Raw genomic sequence first — 19,327 nt, forward strand, 5'->3', positions numbered from 1 at the left:
ATTTCTGTTGCTTATAAGCCATCCAGTATGTAGTATGTTGTCATAGCAACTCAGATGGACTAAGACAGGGAGTAAGTTCCCTATAAGATCAACGATTGCAGAAACCTTTGTGGTTTACAGAAGGGCTCTCAAGTCAGATTTTCTGGATTCAGATCTCAGTTCCATATTTATTAACTGTGTGACTTTAGGCAAGTTGCTTAAAACACCAGGTTTTATTTATTTGAGTGAAATTATTATTTATGGATCTGAATCAACCTGGCTGGGAAAGTACACTCCTTGCCCTTTAAGGGTCGTGTTACTATGGTGTGTCCTAAGAAGTAACCACTAAATTACTGTGACTCAGGACCTATGGGATTTCCTGGCGCCTACTGCAGGTCTGTGGTGGTGATGGGTAGGAGGGACTGGGCAAGGTGGTTGAGAAAGGTGTTTTCAGGGTGATCCCGTAGGGCTGTGCAAGTTGTGTTCAGCACAAGGATGAGGGTGGCTGGAAACCTCTCCCACGCCCAGATTATCAGTCCTTGTGCCCTGGAGCAGGGCTGCATCCACCCAGAGATGTCATATGGTACCTACACAAGGGCCCATCAAGGTACCATATGGACCAGTGGTGGACCTAGGCATAAAGACACATTCTGATTTGTAATCATCTTTTTGTGTGTGTGTGGTACGCTGGCCTCTCACTGTTATGGCCTCTCCCGTTGCGGAGCACAGGCTCCAGACGCGCAGGCTCAGCGGCCATGGCTCACGGGCCCAGCCGCTCCGCGGCATGTGGGATCTTCCCGGACCGGGGCACGAACCCGTGTCCCCTGCATCGGCAGGCAGACTCTCAACCACTGCGCCACCAGGGAAGCCCTCATCATTTTCTTTTAACAAGATTTTTAAAATTGGTATAAAATCAGGATATAGGAGATAGAGATTATAAAAACTGAAAATCAAAATGTGGGTACTACATTTCTTGTTTTTTGTGGGATTTTTTTTTTTTTTTTGGCCACCCCCTGAGGCATGCAGGATCTTAGTTCCCCAACCAGGGAATGAACCTGTGCCCCCTGCAGTGGAAGCACGGAGCCTTAATCACTGGACCGCTAGGGAAGTCCCTGGGTGCTACGTTTCAAGTCACTGCTTGAAAGTGCTCATTTGGAGCATATGTCTGGGGGCAGGATCTTTTTAGTTTTACTAGTAATTGAATCCTCTGTGTGTTTGTGTGCATGTGTATGTGTGTGTCTAAATGTGTACTTTAGTTTCTGTTGAAACAAGAATCCTAAATTTTCTGGACTCACATTACATAGGACATCTCTTCATTGTAAATACAGAAAGGAAAGCTCTTCCATGCTTTTGGATTCCTTCCCCTCCTGTAATCTATAAGTTGATCTCCATAATAAACCTCATATGATTTGTACATCCACTGTTCCACATTATATCTCCCTGTGTCTGAAGTTTTTCACATATTGCTGCGAAACAGGGATAGGTTTTTATTTTTTCCTGGTAGTAGGCAAAATTTACTCAATATATGTATTGCTTAAGGTATTATAACATATGTATTATATAAAGATCTCTTTTAAACGTAATTCTCTCTTTAAAGACCTTATCTCCAAATAGAATTATATTCTGAAGTACTGGGGTTAGGGCTTCAACATAAGAATTTCTGGTGGACAGGAGGAGGCTGGGGGCAACTTAGCCCCAAACTATGTACGAACAGTTTTTTTCTTGTTCTCCTTAAAATAAGTCGGCACAAAGCCTCTCTTTTATGATCAGAGATATGACTATGTGTTGTTGTTTATAACTGGTTCCCTTAGAAGCAAGTAAGGAATAATGGTTTCATTGGTTATTCCTTGTAGCACCCAGCATGTTGCGTTGTTTAGGTAGTTATAACTCCTACTCATTGATCTTCTGAGGTAGGTAGAAACCTATTTTCTGAGTCTTCCTTTCCCTGTCTTTCTGAATCCTTCCCTATCAGTTGTTTTGCTGATCAAAACTGCCCCAAACTGGGGACTATTATAAGTCATTCAGTATTGCATGATGTTTATGAATAAAAAGCTGCTATGGTGGGCTTCCCTGGTGGGGCACTGGTTGCGAGTCCGCCTGCTGATGCAGGGGACACGGGTTTGTGCCCCAGACCGGGAAGATCCCACATGCTGCAGAGCGGCTGGGCCCGTGAGCCATGGCTGCTGAGCGTGCACGTCCGGAGCCTGTGCTCCGCAATGGGAGAGGCCACAACGGTGAGAGGCCCGCATACCGCAAAAAAAAAAAAAAATGCTGCCATGGTAAGTATCTATGGAATGGGTCACTAATTTGAATGTGCATTAAAATCACCCATAGGTCATCCTAGACCCTCTGAATCAGAACCTCCATGGTCTCAGGCATCTGTAATGTTTGTGGCTCTCCAAAAGTTGCTGTTGTCTTCTAAAGTCTGAGAGTCACTGAGCTACCATCACCTGTCTCTATTTTCTCTTACATCAAATCATATTGCCCAATAAAAGAAGGCTTACACAATTTCTCCAACTTCCCTGTGGGATTCAGGTCTCAAGACAGATGACATGCGTGCCTGAAAAGAAAATTAGAAAACAGAAGCAGATTTCTGGTAGCTGGCTGTAATTTTCTTTTGAATTCTTTTTTTTTTTTTTTTTGCGGTACACGTTACAGATGCCTGAGACCATGGAGGTTCTGATTCAGAGGGTCTAGGATGACCTATGGGTGATTTTAATGCACATTCAAATTTGTGACCCACTCCATAGATACTTACCATAGCAGCTTTTTTTTTTTTTTTTATGGTACGCGGGCCTGTCACTGTTTTGGCCTCTCCCGTTGCAGAGCACAGGCTCCGGACGTGCAGGCTCAGCGGCCATGGCTCACGGGCCCAGCTGCTCCACGGCATGTGGGATCTTCCCAGACCGGGGCACGAACCCTTGTCCGCTGCATCGGCAGGTGGACTCTCAACCACTGCGCCACCAGAGAAGCCCTTGAATTCTTCATCTCCGTGTGAATCAATGCAGGGTTTATTTTAACAACTTTATGAATACAATTTACCAAAGTTTATTACATTATCCTTTATCATAATGAGACAGGAAAGTCAACAGAATTGTTTGACTTTTTTTTCGCATTAACCATAGTTCCCTTTTTCAGATATCACAGTAAAGAACTAAGCTCTTGAGTGTGTAGCTTATTTTGATGTTCTTTCTATGCCTACTTCTATATTTTGGTATAACTACAGTAAGGAGTACATTTTAACCTTTTTTTTTTAACATCTTTATCGGAGTATAATTGCTTTACAATGGTGTGTTAGTTTTTGCTGTATAACAAAGTGAATCAGCTATACATATACATATATCCCCATATCTCCTCCCTCTTGCGTCTCCCTCCCACCCTCCCTATCCCACCCCTCTAGGTGGTCACAAACCACCGAGCTGATCTCCCTGTGCCATATGGCTGCTTCCCACTAGCTATCTGTTTTACATTTGGCAGTATATATAAGTCCATGCCACTCTCTCACTTCGTCCCAGCTTATCCTTCCCCCTCCCCATGTCCTCAAGTCCATTCTCTATGTCTGCGTCTTTATTCCTGTCCTGCCCCTAGGTTCTTCATAACCATTTTTTTTCTGGATTCCATATATATGTGTTAGCATATGGTATTTTTCTCTTTCCAACTTACTTCACTCTGTATAATAGACTCTAGGTCCATCCATCTCACTACAAATAACTCAATTTCGTTTCTTTTTATGGCTGAGTAATATTCCATCGTATATATGTGCCACATCTTCTTTATCCATTCATCAGTCGATGAACACTTAGGTTGCTTCCATGTCCTGGCTATTGTAAATAGAGCTGCAATGAACATTGTGGTACATGACTCTTTTTCAATTATGGTTTTCTCAGGGTATATGCCCAGTAGTGGGATTGCTGGGTCGTATGGGAGTTCTATTTGTAGTTTTTTAAGGAACCTCCATACTGTTCTTCATAGTGGCTGTATCAGTATACATTCCCACCAACAGGGCAAGAGCGTTCCCTTTTCTACACACCCTCTCCAGCATTTATTGTTTGTAGATTTTTTGATGGCCATTTTGACTGGTGTGAGGTGATACCTCATTATAGTTTTGATTTGAATTTCTCTAATGATTTGTGATGTTGAGTATCCTTTCATGTGTTTGTTGGCAATCTCTATATCTTCTTTGGAGAAATGTCTGTTTAGGTCTTCTGCCCATTTTTGGATTGGTTTTTTTTTTTTTTTTTTTTTTTTTTTTTTTTGCGGTATGCGGGCCTCTCACTGTTATGGCCTCTCCCGTTGTGGAGCACAGGCTCCAGACGTGCAGGCTCAGCGGCCATGGCTCACAGGCCCAGCCGCTCCGCGGCATGTCGTATCTTCCTGGACCAAGGCACGAACCCGGCACGAACCCGTGTCCCCTGCATCGTCAGGCGGACTCTCAACCACTGCGCCACCAGGGAAACCCTGTTTGTTTTTTTAATATTGAGCTGCATGAGCTGCTTGTAAATTTTGGAGATTAATCCTTTGTCAGTTGCTTCATTTGCAAATATTTTCTTCCATTCTGAAGGTTGTCTTTTCATCTTGTTTATGGTTTCCTTTGCTGTGCAAAAGCTTTTAAGTTTCATTAGGTCCCATTTGGTTTTTTTTGTTTTTATTTCCATTCCTCTAGGAGGTGGGTCAAAAAGGATCTTACTGTGATTTATGTCATAGAGTGTTCTGCCTATGTTTTCCTCTAAGAATTTTATAGTGTCTGGCCTTACATTTAGGTCTTTAATCCATTTTTGAGTTTAGTTTTGTGTGTGGTGTTAGGGAGTGTTCTAATTTCATTCTTTCACATGTAGCTGTCCAGTTTTCCCAGCACCACTTATTGAAGAGGCTCTCTTTTCTCCATTGTATATTCTTGCCTCCTTTATCAAAAATAAGGTGACCATATGTGTGTGGGTTTATCTCTGTGTTTTCTGTCCTGTTCCATTGATCTATATTTCTGTATTTGTGCCAGTACTATCCTGTCTTGATTACTGTAGCTTTGTAGTATAGTCTGAAGTCAAGGAGCCTGATTCCTCCAGCTCCGTTTTTTTTTCTCAAGATTGCTTTGGCTATTCGGGGTCTTTTGTGTTTCCATACAAATTGTGAATTTTTTTTTTTCTAGTCTGTGAAAAATGCCACTGGAATTTGGATAGGGATTGCATTGAATTTGTAGATTGCTTTGGGTAATATAGTCATTTTCACAATGTTGATTCTTCCAATCCAAGAACATGGTATATCTCTCCATCTGGTTGTATTGTCTTTAATTTCTTTCAACAGTGTCTTGTAGTTTTCTGCATACAGGTCTTTTGTCTCCTTAGGTAGGTTTATACCTAGGTATTTTATTCTTTTTATTACAGTGGTACATGGGAGTGTTTCCTTAATTTCTCTTTCAGTTGCTCCCAAAGTCCATCGCCTCAATTTTGGGATGATTTGTTGTCTACTCTGGTATTCCACAGATGCAGGGTACATCAAGTTGATTGTGGAGTTTTAATCCGCTGATCCTGAGGCTGCTGGGAGAGATTTCCCTTTCTCTTCTTTGTTCTCGCAGCTCCCGGGATTCAACTTTGGATCTGGACCTGCCTCTGCGCGTAGGTCGCCTGAGGCTGTCTGCTCTTCGCTCAGACAGGACGGGGTTAAAGGATCAGCTGATTCGGGGTCTCTGGCTCACTCTGGCCGGTGGGGAAGGGAGGGGTACGGATGTAGGGCGAGCCTGCAGTGGCAGAGGCCGGCGTGACGTTGCACCAGCCCGAGGTGCGCGGTGCGTTCTCCCGGGGAAGTTGTCCCTGGATCACGGGGCCCTGGCAGTGGTGGGCTGCACAGGCTCCCAGGAGGGGAGGTGTGGAGAGTGACCTGTGCTTGCACACAGGCTTCTTCGTGGTGGCAGCAGCAGCCTTAGCGTCTCATGCTCGTCTCTGGGTTCCGCGCTGATAGCCATGGCTTGCGTCCATCTCTGGAGCTCGTTTAGGCGGTGCTCTGAATCCCGTCTCCTCGCGCACCCCGAAACAATGGTCTCTTGCCTCTTCAGCAGGTCCACACTTTTTCCCGGACTCCCTCCCGGCCAGCCGTGGCGCACTAGCCCCCTTCAGGCTGCATTCCCGCCACCAACCCCAGTCCTCTCCCTGGGATCCAACCTCCGAAGCCCGAGCCTCAGCTCCCAGCCCCGCCCGCCCCGGCGGGTGAGCAGACAAGCCTCTCCGGCTGGTGAGTGCCGGTTGGCACCGCTCCTCTGTGTGGGAATCTCTCCGCTTTGCCCTCCGCACCCCTGTTGCTGCGCTCTCCTCCGTGGCTCGGAAACTTCCCCCCTCCGCCACCCGCAGTCTCCGCCCGCGAAGGGGCTTCTAGTGTGTGGAAACCTTTCCTCCTTCACAGCTCCCTCCCACTGGTGCAGATCCCGTCCCTATTCTTTTGTCTCTGTTTTTTTCTTTTTTCTTTTGCCCTACCCAGGTACATGGGGAGTTTCTTGCCTTTTGGAAGGTCTGAGGTCTTCTGCCAGCGTTCAGTAGGTGTTCTGTAGGAGCTGTTCCACATGTAGATGTATTTCTGATGTATTTGTGGGGAGGAAGGTGATCTCCATGTTTTACTCCTCTGCCATCTTGAAGGTCTCCCCGGTTTTAAACCTTTTGGGGAACATTTTTAGAAGCCTCTTGGTTGACTTTCTGTTGTAGTTTTCCTAATGTTTCCTCCTTGGCAACCAGGAAACCTTCTGGATCGATGGGACCAACTCATTTGGGATTGGGCTGAGCCAGGAAAGGTGGGCCGGAAGGCAAGGTAAAGGCTACTTTCTTGTCTACACCTCCACAGAGAATCTTGAGTTCCCCACACCCTTCCTGACTCTCTCCTTACCAGATTATGGACTTGAGCCTTCAAGTGAGCTTAGACCTTCACCTGATTTAGGACCCATGGCTCCATGTTGTTAGGTCTTGAGAAGGAATGACTGCCTCTGAATATATTCTTCCAAGGCCATTTTCTGTATGATTGCAGTGCACTTTGCTCTTCACATTATGAATGAAATGATTCCCACAAATAGCTTTTTCAGGGCTTTAGGAGAGTAATACAGAGCCTGGGACCTGTCTAGGAGTAGTGGGAGACCAACAAGCAGGCTTCTAATGTTCTGGTGTGCGATGCTGCCCCTTAACCACCCTTACCTTCCATGATAGTGCCTCCTAAGCCTTCCTTGCATCTATCACCATTTCTTGCCTTGTTCATCAAAATTTATCCATTCTCTGTCCTATCCACTTGTTTCAGAGTAGAATATATTGGATACTAATATAAGCAAATAAATACAGCTCAACTTGATGCTAGCCCACTAATGTACCTTCCCCATGTCATATAAGGTGGTAACCTGATTGCAATGCATGCACCTTAAAGAAGGACTTTAAAAAGTTAGTCCTTTACATATATACACTACCAAATGTAAAATAGATAGCTAGCGGGAAGCAGCCGCATAGCACAGGGAGATCAGCTCAGTGCTTTGTGACCACCTAGAGGGGTGGGATAGGGAGGGTGGGAGGGAGACGCAAGAGGGAGGGGATATGGGGATATGTATACATGTAGCTGATTCACTTTGTTGTACAGCAGAAACTAACACAACATGGTAAAGCAATTACACTCCAATAATGATGTTAAAAAAATGCAATAAATATAATATTTCACTTTTACATTTTTCAATAAAAAAAGAAGTTAGTCCTTTAAACAAATATTTATAGTTTTCTGGGGCTTCATTTAATTAATAAATCTACATGGACATTATAAAAATGTTGGAAAATACAGAAAAGCACAAGGAAGTAATTAAAACCTTTTATAATTCCACAATTTGAAGAAAACTACATCTTGATGTGTATTATTCAAGTCTTTATTTCAGGATGTATGCACAGTAGCACTGCTCTTTCTCTTCCCTTTACATAGTTTTTCTACCCCAAATGGTATTTACACTTTTCATCCCATTATAGCCTTCTAAACTCGGTGATTATGTGGCAGTCAATACCTCATTTTTGCGCCTTTAAATTATTTTTGAATTTCTGTGAAAACTGTGGTGATGAAAATATTTACAGCAGTGAGCTTCACATACCCCTGCATATATCCTTAGAATAAATGTACTTAAGACAAAACAAATACACATTTTAAAAGCTTTTATACATAATATTTTTAAGCACTGAGTATCAAACAGACATTCAAACTCTAAAGTATGTACAGGTGATATTAGGCAGAAGAGCAAGAAGATTTCAACTTCCAAATTTTATACTTCCTTTTTAGATGTTTGTCTTTGTTCATTTTGTTGTTGTTTTACTTTAAGCATGTTTTATTCTTATAACATTTTTAAGATAAAAAATTAAACCATGATTTCTATCATTAACAACACCTAGAGTTGGCCCCGAAGCCGTGTAAATTGACTGGCCTTAATTAACAACCATTATCCTTGCAAGCCTTTTCTTCTTATTTTTCTTTTCTCTGGCGTGCTTTGATTTGCGATTATTGGAGAACTGTAAAGCAGGAAAAAGAGATGGATTCCCAATGCAATCTAAAATTTCAAATTGCTGATTGAGTTCCGGGCACCTCCGCTATTGCACTGCGATACTACAAGCTATGAAATACACGTGTGTCCGCGACTCTCCGTCACGTTAGTCCTTTACTCATAAGCAAAATGTTATGCAACATTTAGCTCCTTTAGTGCATTTCTTACCTACAGCCAGGAGTAAAGAATTGGGAGTGCTGAGCAGTGAGCAAAAGGTTTCTTTATTTCAATCGTTAATTCCCTCAATGCAAACAATCTGACTCTCGATAAATTAGATTGTGAGGAATTTAACCTCAGTATCTCTATTTACAGGCATAATGAAGGACAGGCTAGTAGAACTTGTGGAGTTAACCAAGCGGTATGAACAGCAGTTCCCAGACCAGGACAATGAATTTGACTCGCCCCCCGAGGATATCGTGTTCGAGACGGACCACATCCTGGAATCCTTGTACCGAGACATCCAGGACCTTCAGGATGAAAACCAGCAGTTGACTGCCGACGTGAAGCGGCTGGGAAAGCAGAACACCCGCTTCCTCACGTCCATGCGGCGCCTCAGCAGCATCAAGCGGGACACCAACTCGATTGCCAGGGACATCAAGGCCCGGGGTGAGAGCATCCACCGCAAGCTGAGCGCCATGAAGGCGCTGAGCGAGGCCGCCGAGGCCCAGCACGGCGCGCACTCGGCCGTGGCGCGCATCGCGCGCGCACAGTACAGCGCTCTCAGCCGCCCGTTCCAGGCCGCCATGCACGAGTACAACCAGGCCGAGATGAAGCAGCGCGAAAACTGCAAGATCCGCATCCAGCGCCAGCTGGAGATCATGGGCAAGGACGTGTCGGGCGACCAGATCGAGGACATGTTCGAACAAGGCAAGTGGGACGTGTTCTCAGAGAACCTGCTGGCTGACGTGAAGGGCGCGCGGGCAGCCCTCAACGAGATCGAGAGCCGCCACCGCGAGATGCTGCGGCTGGAGAGCCGCATCCGCGACCTGCACGACCTCTTCCTGCAGATGGCCGTGCTGGTGGAGCAGCAGGCTGACACCCTGGACGTCATCGAGGTCAACGTGCAGAAGACCCTCGACTACACCGGCCAGGCCAAGGTGCAGGTGCGCAAGGCCGTGCAGTACAAGAAGAACCCCTGCCGGACCGTCTGCTGTCCCTGCCTCAACTAGCGGGGGCCCAGGCCGCCACACCCCATCCCCGACCGGAATGGGAGGGGAAGCACTCTGGGAGAGATTTTGAGGCTGTCTGCACTGGGGTGAGTTGCCCTAATCCCTAGGGACCTCAGTCTTTAGAGAAGGAAAGAAAGAACTCGAGATCCCGGATTTCTAGTCCAGCTCGTACTTGGAACGAGAGTTGATCGCACCCGCTGTTTCATCTGTAAGGACAGATGCCTACTGAAGTTTTGTGAGGTCATTATATGGTTCATAGCACCCTTGCCTCTTAAAGGAAGCCAAATAAGGCACTGACGTGGTAGCATACTCTACGGTAGATGTCCAAGGCATGTTTGTACATGGACCTCTAGGAGGAAGTCAGTTCTGCATCGGCTCACAGTATGAACTCGTTATCAAGGCTTCATTTACCCTATCCTGAAAGTACCTCTGTTGTGTTCATTTTCGAGTGAACCGATCTTGGGAAAAACTGCACATCTGCCATTTCTGATTCTTCATCTGGTTTATGCTGTGTGATTCCCGCCTGGATGTATATCTTCTTTCTGCTCACTTCCTCTACTTATTAAAATTACATTTAACACTTACTATTATTTCCTTACTTCTTACTTTTAATATCTTCCATCAGAATGTATTTTGGGATTTTTTTTCCAAAGATTTTTAAGCACTGAGTATTGAACAGGCACTCAAATTGAAGTATGTATGGTCACATTATATATATTTTTCATAAATAAAAATGATTTAAAATTTATCTTTGTACTTGATTATTACAAATGCACATATATGTAAACGTAAACTACCAATATTTACTAATGCGTGTACATAATGACCAGTTGGTTTAACTTTACTTTTGTAAATATGGTATATAAATATCGATGAAACATTTTTACTGGTTGTTGGTGTTGGTTTGCTTGTTATGAGTTTATCTCACTCCCATCTGCATCTCCATAGTCCAGTTTGGGTCAAAACTTTATTTTGAACAACTCTGTGTTGGTTACAGTGGTAAATAACAGGTGTCAAATGCTGAAAATGCATACAGAACTAGAAATATTAAAAAACGGTCTTAGAAATAATTACTTTTGTTTTACTGTGGCCCATTCTTTTCATGCATGGAAATGTAGTAATTTAAAATAAAATAATTCTGGTCACGTTAGTTTAATAAACATTACATTATAAACATCCTGTTTATGCATTTGTGTGTTGACCATTTAAATCTTAGTCTGCGTTTTCAATTACTCTTTTAAAAAATTCTTCTACTACCTGCTTGAGGCTTCAACAACTGCATGGAACTCTGAATGGGGGGGGGATGAAAAATAATTCACATGGGGTATGTTGCTTTCTCTCCTGAGTTATTTATAATAGTTTAGCAAAATCATCATGTTTTGGAGATTTGGTTTCATTTGCAAGCTTTGTAATGCCCTTACCTGCACTTACCATGGTTCCTGTCTTTCTTTTGAGTCAACTATTAACTCTTTCTACTTATTTAATAAAAGAGAGAGTTTGTTCAGTGGTCATTATTCTCGGGTCCTTCAGACAGTGAACTTTTAAAAGGAGTAAAAAGAAGAGTATGTGAACTCTTTGGAACTCACTGACTAATCTGCCTATGACCATGACATCTAGCCCTGCTCCTAATTTTAATTTCATGGTTAAATATGAGAATCGTGGAAGCCAAGTCCCACTGGGCTGTTCTCAGATTTCTCCCAATTCTTTCTCAGCTAACTCCAGGGATAGGTTTCACCTATGACTTAACTAACTTTCTCTAAAAAAAAAAAGTCTTCGCACAGCTCCATTGCTATGTCTTTCATGGTAGGGAAGAGATATTGGAAATACAGGCCACCAGCTAAGTTTCCATAAGAGAGAATGGTTCATGAATTCAACCCATAAATCAGTTTCTTTGTTTGGAATCATTCATAAAAGTCAAGGAGTTTGCTGGCTCTATGTATTTTTTAATTCCCCACATTTCACATTGGAGAATTAGGTAAAAACTTCACTTTAGTATACTAAGAGATTAGTGTACTGTTGCTTATTGAAAAGGCAAGAATTTTTCTTCCTGGTTTTTAGTAACTGGGTGTGGCATAGTGGTTAAGAACACAGATTCAGGACCCTACTCTCCGGGTTCAAAACATGACTTTGCCATATACCAACTATATAATTTGGGCACGTTACTTAACCTCCCTGTGCCTCAGTTTCCTCATCTGTAAAATGGATATAATAGGACCTACCTCATAGAGTTGTTGGAAGAAGTAAATGATTAAATATGTAAAAGCACTTAGGACAGTGCCTGGCACATGCTAAGTGCTATGTTCACTATTGCATAACTTTCTTGTAGACTGAGAGAGCTGCTATTAATTAAATTAATAGTTATTAACTTCTGAGGAAAAGTAAATATTCTTCTGTTAATAGTCTTTAATAAAATAGAAGAAAAAAACCCAAGACCCTATCTTCTTTGAATATTAGGGTTTTAAAATTTTTTACAATGAAAGAATTGTTTCCACAGTGGCATTTCATTCCTTATATCCAAGCATGTTATGAAGATGAAATTGGATGTTCCACTCAAAAAATAGTTAATCAGGAAGCAGCTGTTCTGCTCAATTTGGCAAGTGTTTTCCCCTAATTCTTTCTAAGCTATGAGTCAAAAAGTCCCAGAAGAAGTTCAGCTGTGGAGGCCAGGTCACAATAGACTAAAGGAAAGGGATCAGTTGGCTTTTCCCATATCCTGCCCTGTTTCCCAGAAGCCCTTCCTAGCTCTGACTGTGGTGCCAAGAAGTGGGTGAAATGCTGGCTTTTTCCTTAGGAAAGGGTGCTCCAGTGCCACCAAGAGGTGTTGTAGACTTGGGTTTACCTGATCCTGTGACATTCATTTGGCAAACTCTGAAGACTTTGTGGCAAAGTCTGAAAATTTCATACTAATGTCACATGTACAAGATGAAAGAACCAATCACAAAGAACAATAGATCCTTCAGGGGCTGAAGGTGGAAATCTTTTAAAGCTATCTTAACACATGCAGTGACTCCTAACTAGCCAAATGCCAAACCCTGCAGTCACAGCCACAGACTATCGGTGGTGACAACTCCAGAAATAATCAAAAATAGGAAAGATGCTCACCTAGGATGCACTGTTATCCAGGATAATAAGAGTTAGAATTTATAAAAAAGCTATTCAGGGGACTTCCCTGGGCACAGTGGTTAAGAATCCGCCTGCCAATGCTGGGGACCCGGGTTTGAGCCCTGGGCCAGGAAGATCCCACAGGCCACGGAGCAACTATGCCTGTGCGCCACAGCTACCGAGCCTGCTCTCTAGAGCCCACGAGCCACAACTGCTGAGCCTGCGTGCCACAACTACTGAAGCCCACATGCCTAGAGCCCATGCTCCGCAACAAGAGAAGCCACCGCAGTGAGAAGCCCGTGCACCGCAACGAAGAGTAGCCCCTGCTCACCGCAACTAGAGAAAGCTCGCGCGCAGCAACAAAGACCCAACTCAGCCATAAATAAATAAATAAATAAATAAAAAGCCGATCAATAGTATGAAAATGTTTGAACTGTGACATCACAAGAGTAAGTTTATGGCCTTTCAAGACAATAACTTGGAAAGAGAACAGGGTTCTTCTTGTACCAATGCTTTATAGTTAAATGTCATATGCAAATATTTGTCAGGCTCTATGGTATAAACTTCCTATCTTGAGAGGAAACTACTGAATATTATGCATAACTTAAAAATAATAAAATAGGGTAATGGTAGTCTTGGATTCTCTGTATAAATCCTGCCATTCTATTTTCTACCATCAGACTCCTCTCCAAAATATGCAAGGTATCTCGAACTGCAGCATGCAAGCCACTCATTTGTAATAGTTTGAAACATCCATTTGTAATCAAAGTAACAGTTGACTTGCTTTTGATAGCAGAATTGAAAATCACTGGAATTAATAAAATAGGACTATTAGAAATGGAAAATGAACTGGATCTAGAGTGTAATAACTTCACCATCATATAAATATTGAGCATCTTTATTACCTACATGTGTTATAAAGAATGGACAAGATGTCCTCATACACTAGAAGCTTTGTTGTAAAGATTTTATATATATATACTGGTGAGAAAGAAGACTTTCTGAAAGGATAATCTGAGTGGGACTGTAGAGGATGCTTTAATACTAGTGATAGCCTAAAAAAAGAGGAGTGAGAGACAAGTCCCCAAAACTGTCATTTTAAAATTCTTGCTGATGTTTATTTTTAAAGTATTTTATACCCCAGTTTAATTGCAACATCCCTAGCCGCTTCTTGGACCTTTTCTGTTTTTCCTAATCTATAGATATATAGATACATTTTCATGGTCCTATAGCGAACTCTTTAGACATAGCCCTCTCTCAGTTTCCCAGCATCCCATAACATTCTATAGTGGGTAAAAAGAGCAGAGCATGCAAATTACACATATATATATATATATACATATATATAAATACATATGTATATATATTAATAATATATATCCTTATCTCTCTATTTTCAGATAGGTCCAGCTATTTGCATATGCTCAGTCTCGCTGTCCCAAACAGAGATGCACCTAAAGCCATTTAAGAGGAACATGCATGTACTGAATGTGATTCTATGTCAGGATCTTTATACTTCCCCATTGATGTGGTCTCCACTTATATGCCCCTTTTACCTGCGTAGGGTACCCACACTTAGAGATTTGTTCTAAACCACCATAAATCTATTATGGAACAAGGTAGGAAAAGAATGAAAGAGGGAACGAATACATATCCACACGTACCAAAGCTCACTGGCTGACACTGAGCAGTGCCTCAGTTTTCTAAGTTTTCTTGGAGACAGATCATACCTCATATCTGTTCTACACTCACGCCTCCTTTGTTTCTTCGGTTTGTTTACTGTGTTGGCACCAATCTGCATCTGACCACACTTCGCTCAATAGTCCTCCCACAGCAAACATGTTCAACCAACATAACAATACCTGTTGGTATAACACTTTTCGTTTCTTTTTGGCCTCGCCACCAGCTGGTGGGATCTCCGTTCCCCGACCAGGGATCGAACCCGGCCCTGGCAGTGAAAGCCTGGAATCCTAACCACTAGCCCACCAGGGAACTCCCCTACAAGATGCTTTGATTTCATAGTTTATGACAATTCTGTGAAGTAATATTACCGTCTTATTTTTTCTAAGAAGTGGAAACTAAGAATGCGGTCCTGTGCTGGGTGCTGGGCCCAGAGTAGGGGGCAGTGTCCTGGGAGCAGGGTAAAGGCTTGGCCAGAGGAAGGGAAATGGGGTTGGAGGAAAAGCTACTTGGGGAGAAGCAGATCCTCCAAGGGAATGGTCAGTCTGAAAAGGTTGCGCAGAGAGAGAATGAAGATCTGAGTCATAGGGACAGAAGTGGGTAGAACTGGGGGCAAATCGAGACCAGGTTTGGCTGCCACGAGGTAGGGCCAGGAAGACTCTGTACCTTATTATTATTATTATTTTTTGCGGTACGCGGGCCTCTCACTGTCGTGGCCTCTCCCGTTGCGGAGCACAGGCTCCGGACGCGCAGGCTCAGCGGCCATGGCTCACGGGCTCAGTCGCTCCGCGGCACGTGGGATCCTCCCGGACCGGGGCACGAACCCGTGTCCCCTGCATCGGCAGGCGGACTCTCAACCACTGCGCCACCAGGGAAGCCCACTCTGTACCTTATTAAAGGTACAGACCAAGGTGGGATGCAAAGAAAGTTGTAAAACTTTTTACGAAGGGTTTTTTTTTTCCTTTTTATTTTTCCATTCAAATAAAACAGATTATTTTTAAAATTGTGGACAAAACGTGTTGGCTTGGGTTTCAGCTGTACATATTCCTCTCTCACGTGGCATCTAGTGGGGTAATTTATGCAAAATACTTAGCTCCCTGCTTCTAGTCATAAAAGGCTGTGTTTCAGGGTGGTGGCTTTGAGCAACAGTCCTAAACTGTCCTCAATCACTAAGGTCTCTTTTTATGAGGCTCCCCTGGGATGCCTCAGTCCATTTTCCTGAGTAGGTCGGGGCATCCCCTCAACCCACACACACATACAGACTCCTTAGGGATCCATAATACTCACTCAATACAAAAATGTTCAACTGCAGGTATACTGTGCAGAGAAATAACTGGCAAAGCCATTCCTTCTGCTGCAGGAGTTGAAGATCAAGGAGAGATTGGAGGACCCCAAACTGCCCTTTCTTTGAGCTCTGAGCTTGGCTGGGCTGCAAGGCCTCACTCTCTCCCCGTTGAAGCCGTCCTGGCCGACCTACTGTTATGTGACTCCCAGCTGCCAGCAGCTGGTGCTCCAACTCTTTCAAAAGACGGTTTGGGGGGCTTCCCTGGTGGCGCGGTGGTTGAGAATCCGCCTGCCGATGCAGGGGACACGGGTTCGTGACCCGATCCAGGAAGATCCCACATGCTGCGGAGCGGCTGGGCCCGTGGGTCATGGCCGCTGAGCCTGCGCGTCCGGAGCCTGTGCTCCGCAACGAAAAAAAGACGGTTTTGGACCAAATCAAGAAGAGAATCTCCAGTGGGTAGAGAGGACATACAAGGAATGTCACCCTTAGATAAAAATAATTTATTTAGCCTGCATGTGACAAAACAGGAATTCCTCTTGTGGCTAGGAATGTTTAACTAGTTTATTCTTTTGCCCTGCCCTGTGGTTTCCCCTGGTCTTAAAAGGGCATAGATGAGGTAACAGCCTCTCCTCATGATCTTCATCGCACTTGGTAACCTGGTTCATGGAAGAAACGTATCAAACAAGAGATGTTACTGAGTGGCAAGACGTTAAAATATGCACAGACCCAGGAGAAAGTAAATCTGTCTGGGAAATGAAAGAAAGTGCCTGTTCTTTCAATGCTAGGACTCATCAGTAGGGGAGTTTCTTGTGTTTGGCATCCTGCCTTGGCGGTTATCAATATATGAAATAACTTTGCAACAAGTGCTCATTTCCAAAAGGAAACCATAGCTTTTTTTTTTTTTTTTTTTTTTTTTTTTTGCGGTATGCGGGCCTCTCACTGCTGTGGCCTCTCCCGCTGCGGAGCACAGGCTCCGGACGCGCAGGCTCAGCGGCCACGGCTCACGGTCTTAGTTGCTCCGCGGCATGTGGGAATCTTCGCGGACCAGGGCACGAACCCGTGTCCCCTGCATCGGCAGGCGGATTCTCAACCACTGCGCCACCAGGGAAGCCCCGAAACCATAGCTTTATTAGCATCCCTTCTCACTGATAAGAGTTTCAATGTTACATTAAAAATGGCTGGTAGAACACATTGCGGAATATAAAAATGGTGAAGAGAAATCCTTTCCTTCTTGATACGAGACAAGAGGCTTAAAATAAATATTTTTGGAAGGAATCGTCCAGTGGTGTGAATGAATTTGAGAGTTAAAATAAGAAGACAGAAAGGAAGAAGGAAGGAAGACCAATTCCTAAGGTCAGACACTAAGATAACTGTGGACACCCAAAAGAGCAGAGGGGCATCAGGGGACATGAAGCTGAAAATACTGAAAGTAAACTTTCCTGTGAACTAACCCAGTTGATTTTCATCTGCGCACTAACAAATAGAAATTGTGAGCAAACGACTTGCTTGGCTGACATGTCAACAGGGACAATGGTTTCAACTAGAAGTTAGTAGGTTATCTTTTTTTTCCCTCTGTGTATGCCCTGTGAGTATAATTTGCTTAAATTATGTACTATGATATTCTATAGTATAATTTTGTTTGGGCTTAAATTCAGTGTAGTAAGTGGGGTGAAAATTTTGGAAATTCCTCCTAAGACCTAAAGGCCTGTATAGATTTCTGATAACTCAGAGCCTTTATATTCACTTGCGTATTAATTTATTTTCCTTTTACTTTTTTTGTAAAAAGAAAAAATTGTGTCTCATAGTTTGATAAAATATAATTACCACTCCTCTCTTCATCCAACTATTGCATTATTCTTTAACAGTTAATAAAACTGGGAGAGACTGATGCTATTAATTCCATTTATTCTATTGTTTCTTTGCTTGGTCTGCTTTTTTATCCAGAAGAAAATTTATATGTATATATATGATAAAATGTATAATATATACGTGTTATATATATATATATATATATACTTTTTTCCATTTTCAAAATTTTCACAAAGACTTAAAAACAAAATAGATACTACAGTTTACACCTCAAACAAAAACTCCTGGAGTTAAAGGTACACCATGTAGCAACTGAACAACTGAATTACCTCCTTAAAGTATATTGCCAAAACAAAACAAAACAAAAGGAAATATTCATGCATTCAGATTTATATTACCAGCTCCTCTGATTTACTTGACAGGAGAAAGAGGCTGCGATTCGCCAATGTCCACATACCCTGTGTGGGCTTAGTTGACGGTATTTGCCTTCTCTATAGCTACACCTGCACACTACACAGCTATAATAAATCATCAGATGAGGTTAAGGCAACGAAGAAAACGGGGGAGGGAAATGACTGCTCCCCAGCGCTTGGTAGCATAAGAACACAGAGGTACCTCATCTATTTTTCAGAGTATTGGGTCAGATGAGTTAGCCCACACACTGTCATTTGAAATGGCCAACGAGTCTACCCTTGACTCTTTCTTCTCTGTACCTCCTTTGTGGTTGATCTCATCCATCCCATGGCTTTGCTACCCTGTGGTGATAATTTCCAAACCTTTGCGGAGAGAAGATTGGTCACTGATGACCCCAGCAGCTCTCTTCAGTTTGCCTTATAAGGAGGAAACATACAGTCTCAACTGTACCCAAGGTACCCAGGTGCTGTCAGTGTTAAGTGGGCAACCTCCCTGAGCAGGTGGCACCGAAGCTATAGACTCTTTTTCTTCTGCTTGCAAGACTCCTCTTATTCTCACCTTTGAAAAATATTGTTTTTGAGCAGCAGGGATGAGCTCATGATGCATGCAGCTGGGTACTGCCCAAGCGTATCCTGGGATCACTAGACATGACACAGCATCATCCTGGGGCTGCCCCTCCCCCACCTGTTGTTCCGCCTGCACCGTGGGACACTCAGATGTTTGCCTGAGCCATTCACTCAATAATCTACATCTTTAGCCTAAATTTGTCACCTGAACTGCATACTTTTATATCCTACTGTCTACTTGACCTCTCTTCCTGAATGTCCCATAGGTTCCTCAAACTCAGCGTTCCATTCTTCCTCTGATGGACCTCCTTCAGTTAATGGAATCATTAACCTCCCAGATAGCTGGAGGCAAAACATGTGAATCACCTTCATTCAGTTCTATCCTCCTCTCTGTCCACAACCAAATGAAATTAAAGAATTGCTGTTTATACTTAAAAAAAAAGATGAATATTTGTGGGCTATTGTGTGGTTAATAATGTAATCCAAAATGCACACCAGATACTTGGGCTGTAAAGGCAGTTACAATTGTCTGTCTGGATTTTCCTAATTGACCCAACGAGAAAGCTTCACACATCAGGAATTACGTTTTGGTTTACATTTAAGTTTATATAATCTTCAGTGTGGTTGTCCCTTCAATAAACGTCTGTTAAGGGCAGAGCTGATATTAGTTAACTCTGGTCCAAACTTGCATACATATTTCTTTTACATACGTAAGTTGCCTAGAACCAGCTTCTTCCAGACCTGTTGTCCCAGCATAACTTTTAATAGCTTCTCCCTTCACTTTCACAAG

The 19,327-nt window shown here is 43.1% G+C and overlaps 1 protein-coding gene across 6 annotated transcripts in view; it reads left to right on the forward strand.

The window, feature by feature from the left end:
- Positions 1–10,853, forward strand: part of STX11 (syntaxin 11) — a 71,243-nt gene extending 60,390 nt beyond the window's left edge. For 5 of the 6 annotated variants that reach the window (XM_067010954.1, XM_067010955.1, XM_059083299.2 and 2 more), the window contains one exon: positions 8,825–10,853. In XM_067010954.1, coding sequence (XP_066867055.1) covers positions 8,830–9,681 — 852 coding nt within the window. In that variant the 5' untranslated portion in view covers positions 8,825–8,829 and the 3' untranslated portion in view covers positions 9,682–10,853. Of the gene's footprint in view, positions 1–6,025; positions 6,202–8,824 lie in introns of all 6 variants that reach the window. The other variant, XM_067010953.1, reaches the window with a different exon arrangement.
- The last annotated feature ends 8,474 nt before the right edge of the window (positions 10,854–19,327 follow it).

Source organism: Kogia breviceps, chromosome 13 (genome assembly GCF_026419965.1).
Source record: "Kogia breviceps isolate mKogBre1 chromosome 13, mKogBre1 haplotype 1, whole genome shotgun sequence".
Classification (NCBI taxonomy): domain Eukaryota; kingdom Metazoa; phylum Chordata; class Mammalia; order Artiodactyla; family Physeteridae; genus Kogia; species Kogia breviceps.